This window comes from Neovison vison, chromosome 9 (assembly GCF_020171115.1).
Source record: "Neovison vison isolate M4711 chromosome 9, ASM_NN_V1, whole genome shotgun sequence".
Lineage (NCBI taxonomy): Eukaryota > Metazoa > Chordata > Mammalia > Carnivora > Mustelidae > Neogale > Neogale vison.
Window position 1 is genome coordinate 1,033,662 of NC_058099.1, and position 6,888 is coordinate 1,040,549.

Here is a 6,888-nt window from a genome sequence, read left to right on the forward strand (position 1 = left end):
CTTCCCTCCCTGGCGCCCAGCCCATCCGGGCCCCCCTCCCGGTCCCACCCACGCCTCCCCCGCCCCCAAAGAGCAAGCGCTGCCACATTTGAGTTGTTTTACTTGGTTCGAAAGCGTTCGCCCTTGGACATAATCCCTGTCCAGGGTCACTCCTGGCCAGCCAGCCCCCGGGCGTCGGGCGGAAAGCTGGGGCCCGCGGGCAGGGGGCACGGCGGCCGGGCCCGGCAGGCCGCGAAGGCGGGTGGGGCGAGCGGGGCCGGTGGCCGTGCCCACGCGCTGGGCCGAGGCGGGCGCGCAGGCGTTGTGGGGGGATGGGCGGGAGTGCACGAGGCGGGGGCGAGAGCCGGGAACAGAGGTGTGGGGGGCGCTCGCAATTCAATTGATGGTCTCTTCTAGCCGCGACGGGGAGTGCTGGGAGCTCCAGGAGGGCTGTTGCGAGGCGCGGGGACTACGATCACTCGCCCTTATGGAGCCAGGGCGGTGGGCCAAGAGTGTGCGCTCCCGGAGCCGGAGCCGGAGCCGGGTCGCCAGCCTCGCGTCTCCAGCGCACGGCATCGGGCGAGGCCAGAGCAAGCGCGCGGGGCCGTCCGTGTAGTCACACCCCCATCCCTCCGGTGGACCCCGCCCTGGTCAACTAGCTCGGTCCGGCGCCCGCTCCGAACGGGGAACGTCCAATCTTTTTTGTCCTCCCTACGTTGGCGGCTCGGAGCCCCTTCTGGTCCGCCTCCGCGGTCCCTCCCGCTCATCCACCCTGTGCGTCTTCTCCCGCCCTCCCACTCTGCCCTGGCACCCACCTAGGAGCCTCCTGTCCGTGCTGGGCAGACAGCCTGGCTCACGCCCTGCCAAGACTCAGCTCTGGGCTGGATCCTGCCGGCGTCCGCACCCACGTCCTCTTTCCCCCTCCCGGGGGGGTCCCCTCCTCTGTCTTGGTGTCTTGCGCCACGCCTGAAGACCTCCGGGTACCCCTCCATTGCTGCTTGTCCCAAACTCTCCTGCGAGGGCCCACGACAGGGCGGCCGGAGGGCGGGCAGCGCCGCCAATGTGCGCGCTCGGGGTCCCGCTGTGGTCTCTCTAGCCCGGGCTTGAGCCAGCGGGAACGGGCCGTGCAGGGCCCCCACTAGCCTTTTCTGCTCGGGACACGAACACACCGGGACTAGTCAGGGTGTCCTCCAGAGAGGACCGGCCTCCGAGCAGGGGGAGACCCCAAACCACAGGAAACGGGTGGAGGCACGTAAAAGGGACGGGATTAGGCTCTGATCAACCCGGCCTGGGGAGGTTCCCGAGAGGCATCGTGGGCGTCAGGGAATGGGCTGACCGGATCTCTGCGGTGGGGTCTGCAGTAGTGACCCGTCCTCTTGAAGGCAGGGTCAGGCGGCCCTCAGGCCCACCCCGCCTCCCAGCGGGGAGCACCAAGGGGCCGAGGACCGGCCTCCGGGGAGGCCCCAGGGCTAGCTGGGGGAGGGGGAGGGCAAGGCGGGGCCTGTGACCTCCAAAGGGAGGAGGTCTGGGCGGAGCTTGTGGCGAACAGGTGGAAGACTGGCGGGGAGCACGGCTCGGCCTGAGGAGCTGGGCGGGGCTCCCGGTGGGCTGGGCGGGGTCTGAGTAGGCAGCGGAGCTCGGGGGCAGGCCCTCGGTGGACTGCGCGGGGCTCGGGGTGGGCTTGGGGTGGACCGGGCGGTCGGTGTCTGAGTGGACGGGGCGCCGCTCGGGGTGGGCTTGGGGTGGACCGGGGGGTCGGTGTCTGAGTGGACGGGGCGCTTCTCGGGGGTGGGCCCCACGCGGACTGGGCGGGGTCGGAGGGGGCGGGCCCTGAGCGGGCTGGGCGGAGCCCGGGCGCGACCCCGAGGCTCACATGATGTCGTCCAGCAGGTTGGCACTGGCCACCCAGTCCAGCGCGCGTGGCTCGGAGGCGGCCATGATCATGCACATGAAAGGGCGGCCGGTGCGCCGGTCCGTGGGGTAGATGGTGGTGGGCGTGAAGCGCCGGTTGGCCTCGACGAACTCGCAGAGCTGCTCGTAGACGCGCGGGAACTCGTGGCGCAGGAAGACGCCGCGCAGCCGCAGCTCGCGTTGGATGTGGATGAAGGCCACCTCGCGCGCGCGCCGGCCTGCTTCGCCCTCTTGGTCCAGGCCGGCGGTGCCGGGCGGCGGAGTCAGGATCAGCGTCTCCATGTCGGGCTCGCGACCCCGGGCCGGGGGCGGACGCGCGGGGCTGCCGGCGGCCAGCGCCACCTTGGCGAACTTGCGTACCGTGGGCCCAGGGCTGCGCGGCGCGGGCGCGGGCCGGCCGGAGGCGCCAGGGGACGCGGCGCCGGGGCCCACGGCCACCGACACACTGAGCAGGAAGCACTCGGCCGGCTCGTAGAGGCGCCCGGCGGCCGCCAGCTCGCGCGCATAGCTGCCCAGGGGCGCCGCGTGCGTGGCCAGCTCGCGCAGGGACAGGTAGGTGGGCGACAGCAGCAGCCCCTCGAGGCCGAAGCGCAGGAAGTTGTCTGCGGAGCCCGGGCTCGGGAAGCCCAGGAAGAGCACGCCGCGGCCGCGCGACAGGAAGCCGACGCGCGCGATGCGCGAGAAGGCGCGGTGCACCGGGCCGCTGTCGCGGCAGAACTGCAGCACGTGGCGGCACACGCTGCCCACGCGGCCGTACACGCAGCGCGCCTTGTGCGCGTCCCAGTCCTCGCGGCGGCACAGGCGCGAGCAGTAGTAGGTGTGGCAGCTGCGGCACGACTTGAAGTAGAGGCAGGCGTTGAACAGGGTCTCCGTGCGCCGGCAGCGCGCGTTGGAGCACGTCATCAGGTCGTCCTCGTCGGCGCTGGGCCCCGGGGACGCGTCGGCCGCCTGCCCCTGGCCCGCGAGCTCCTCGGCGCTGCCGGCCGACGCGGGAGGCGAGCGCGGCGCCAGCGCGGGCGCCCCGGGGCCCGCGGGCCGAGAGTCCAGCGGGCGGCGCAGGTGGCGGCCCAGGCCGTCAGCCGCGGGGTCGGGGGCCGGGCCGACGGGGGGCCGAGAGTCGATGACCAGGTCGGTGATGAGCTCGTCCAGCTGCTCGAGGCTGCGCTGGCGGCCACCCGTGGGGCCTTCCGGGGCGGCAGGCGGAGACCGCCGCGGTCGCCCCCCAGGCAGCTCCCAGCCCCTGGCAGTCGGACGCTCGGCGGCGCGCAGGTCGTTGTCGGTGATGGTGATCTCCGGCGTGACGTACCAGTTGCGGCCCAGGCCCTCGCCCGCTCGGCCCTTCTCTGACAGTGACGTCTCTGACAGGGACAGCGCGGCATAGCGTCTGGGTGAGGTGGATAGGTTCACCACGACGGGCGGACGCCGGCCTTCGGGGGATGTGCCCCGCGGCTCCCGAGCCTCCCGCCCCAGCAGGTTCTCATAGCTGCGGCCGCGGCCCAGGGGGTCCTCCCTGCGCGGCCCGGGCGCCAGGATGTTGTCCCAGGAGCGGGAGTAGTGGCGGCTGTCAGTCACCAGCCGGGGCGGGCTGGTGCCGGTGCCGCCGTGCCAAGAGGCCAGCAGCGGGCCAGAGTCCTGGGGAGGCACGACCTGCAGGGTGCGGTAAGGCCGCAGGCCCCAGTCACCCCAGGTAGGGCTGTTGCGTGGGTGGGGGTAAGTCCGAGCCAGGGCGTCGCGGTCGCGGTACCGTCCGAAGTCCTCTGTGTAAAAGGGGCGGAGAGGGGGGTGAGCCCGGGCCTCCTCGGGAGCATAGCGGGGGCCCCCGTAGACTCGCGCGGCCTCCGCATAGTAGGAACGGGAGGGCGGTTCCTGGACCGGGAAGGTGCGCACTTCCCCCGCATAGTAGCCCCCGCTGCGCCTCGGACTGGGCACAGGGGGCTCTTCTGACGGGAAGGGCCTGACGTAGTAGCTGTCCAACGGCGGCCCGGGGCTGGCAGGAAACCCGCCAGGGTGGACCTCGGGTTCCTCGGTGTAGAAGAATTGGGTGGGGCCCGGCGGCGTGGCGAAGGGCAGGCTTCGGCGCTCCGTGTAGTCCCGGGGCCCAGGCAGCGGACCGTCACAGTACAGCGCTCGGAGGTCCGCGCAGTACGTGTCGCTGGGGGTGGGGGTGCGCGAGAGCCCCATGTGGCGAGGCCCGGGCACGGTGAGGCCGTGGAACTGGGGGGCGACGCGTACCCAGGGCGTGGTCTCCGCGGGCCCGCAGGACCGAGAGCCCCGGGCGGTGTGCTGCAACACCGCGTCGTCAGGCTTGATGTCCAGGCGGCAGCGGACATGGGGCGCGGGCCCGGCGGGCGGCTCCGGGGGCGCGCAGCGGCCGGTGGTGGCGCAGAGGGGCGCCATGCGGCCGGGGCCGCCCCGTTGCGGCTGCAGCTTGATGGGGTGCAGCTCGTTGGCGAGCGCGCGCAGCGCGGGGTACGCAGGCTCCCTGTGCGGCGACGCCTCTGCCCGCGCCGTCCGCTGGGCTTCCCGGCCTCGGCGCGGCAGCACCGGCGGCGAGGCGGGCGCGGGCGCCAGGCCCGGGGGCGCGCGGGGCGCACTCTTGGAGCGGGCGCGGCGCCGGGACTCGCCGTCGCGGGGCCGGGTGCGCGGCGCCGCAGGCTCTGGGGGCGGCGGCTCTGTGTGGGCCTCCATAGGCGCCCCGTCCAGCGCCTCCAGGAAGTCAAAGCTGCGGCAGTGGCGCTTGTTGAAAGGCGCGGGCGCAGTAGGCGGGCGTTCACATGGCGGGTGCCGCGACGCGGGCCCGGGGGCCGCCACCTTGATATCCTGGTACACGGTCGACACCAACAGGTCTGGCGGGTCCGTGCGGGTCATCTTAAAAGAGGTCCCCAGGCTGGCGGTTGCCGCTTACTCTGCCTTGGGGGACTTTTGCCCTGGTGGGAGATGCGGGTCAGGGTGGCCCCTCTGCAACCCAGGCCAGGTGACACCCCTGCAACGGCCCCACTTACCTGGGGCGCAGTGGACGCAGCAGTCCTGGCTGCCGGCCTTGGCTGAGGCCGCAGGCTCTTGCTCCATGCCGGCGTCAGGAGCACCTGCAGGAACCCAGGTGTCCAGCCACTCAGGTCCTGCCGCTTGCCCCTGGGCCCTCCCTTCAGGGCCACTTTCTGCTGGGATGGAGCCAGTCAGCCAAAAAGGCCATGCTGTTGCTGCAGTCACCAAGCTCCTGTCCCCATATCCCTGGATGGTCCCTCTGCTCCCAGTAGTGACCCTTGGGCAGGTTTGGGTAGAGAGCCCCCTCCTGGGGCAGGAAGGAGGGAGGGGTCCCAGCTGGAATGACTGCTCATGTGAAGCCTTATTTACAGATTTCTTTGGAGGAGCTGGCTTCACAAGACCCTGGTGACTGAAGCCTCTCCTAGTGCCCAGGGCAGAGCAGGCCCTCTGATGGGGCAGGCAAGGGGGAGTCCCGGGGCCCCAGACTTCATTGGCTCTGCACAAAGTTGCTGAGGCTCCCTACTCACTGGCTGGCCAGGTGGGCCATGGAGTCCCTCTTCCAGTTCTGCAATGGCTGCTGCACTGGGAATGGTCGCCTGAGCCAAACCCCAGGCGTGAGGCCCCAGTGGGCACTCATGTGGGCCCAGCAGGTTCTGACCTGCCCCACTTTGAACCCTCTGTGTGCGCCCAGGCCAGAATAATGCCCCACAGAGGGCATACCTGGGCCTGAAAGCCCCCATTCCTTTGCAGAAACCTTCTCTGATCCCCAGTATCTTGGGGTGGTTGAAACCCATCAAGCTTGTTGGGGTTGTCGTGACAAGGACTGGAGAGTACCCCCCCACCCCCGCAGCTTTGCAGCCTGTGCCCTGCAGCTGGGAAGCCAGGAACCGGCTGCAGGACCAGGTGGGGGCATGAGCCATGAGCTCATGACCGGCCCTCTTCCCCTGAGCGGCGCACCAGGCCAGGCCGCAAGCCAGGGAGGCAGGGTGGTGGGCGGGTAAAGCCCCCCCTCCTTGTTCACTGCTTCTCAGGAGAGGGCCCTCTCCACAGCCGCTCAGGAAGGCTCCATGGCAACCTGAGGTCCCTCTGCCCCCGCAGTGGGGGCTGGGCTAGGGTCCACCCTATGCACTGGGCTAATGTTCCTGCTTGGGCCACCAGCCCAGCTGCTGCCCCGGGGGCTGGACCGGTTGGGTCAGGTCTCTGGCGATGCTGGCGGCCCCTTCCTCACACAAACGGGCAAGTGTGCCCCAGGCTGAGCGAGGGCAAGCAGGGGGCTGGGTGCTCACCTGGCAGGATCTCTGGCCGCCAGGTCGACCCTCTGTGTCCCAGGGTGCCAGGGGCTTTCTGCCCGCAGGTCTGCTCTTCTGGGTCAGGGCCACGGGGGTCGGTGTCTGTCCCATCCTAGCCCTGTGCCCTCCCCTGTTCCGTCCCTGTCCACAGGACTGTCCCCTTCTCACCCCTTTCCATCCTAAGCTCAGAGCCAGGCCGGGATTGGGGGTCTGATGACAGGGCATGACGCTCCGCCCCAGGGAAGTGACAGCCCAGCTCTGCTGCTGCGGGGGGTGAGGAGCTGGACTGGGTGACGCCCCTCCCCTTGGTCATGGGGCCGGTCGGCCCTTGCGGGGGTCCCAGGCCCAACGAGACCCTCCCGCGGCCCCCCCCCGCCGCACAGCCCTGCCCCCGCCCTGAGCGTCTCGCGTGGGGACCCGCTGGTGTAGCTCCGGGGCGGGCCCCCAGCCTTGCGGGTGCCGCCCGCCCCGTGATAGCGCCCGTGGGGCAGCGGCCGGCGACCCCTTACCTGGGCGCTGCTTCCCCGTCGCGCGCGCCCGGTGGGCTGCGCCCGCTCTGCCTTCCCGGCCCCGCTCCGCGGCGTCCCCGGCACCGGCAGAAGCTTCGAGGCAGCAGCGCGGAGGCCGCCGGCCGCTCAGTGCTGCCCCCGCTGGTGGCCGGCGGGGCTGCACTTAAAGGGGCCGTGCCGTGGGCCTGGGACCCGTGGGGCCCACCAGCTGTGTG

At 71.5% G+C, this 6,888-nt stretch overlaps 1 protein-coding gene across 3 annotated transcripts; it reads right to left on the reverse strand.

Moving 5' to 3' along the window:
• Positions 1–215: 215 nt before the first annotated feature.
• Positions 216–6,715, reverse strand: AJM1 (apical junction component 1 homolog). Of its 3 annotated transcripts, XM_044264487.1 has the most exons (3): positions 6,674–6,715; positions 4,893–4,976; positions 216–4,817 (listed from the first exon to the last, which is right to left on the reverse strand). In XM_044264487.1, the coding sequence occupies exon 3, from the start codon at positions 4,756–4,758 to the stop codon at positions 1,849–1,851; it is 2,910 nt and encodes a 969-aa protein (XP_044120422.1). In that variant the 5' UTR covers positions 4,759–4,817; positions 4,893–4,976; positions 6,674–6,715; the 3' UTR covers positions 216–1,848. The 3 variants fall into 3 exon arrangements, with proteins under 3 accessions (XP_044120422.1, XP_044120424.1, XP_044120423.1); XM_044264489.1 differs by having other exon boundaries at positions 216–4,976; XM_044264488.1 differs by lacking the exon at positions 6,674–6,715 and having other exon boundaries at positions 4,893–5,724.
• Positions 6,716–6,888: the final 173 nt, after the last annotated feature.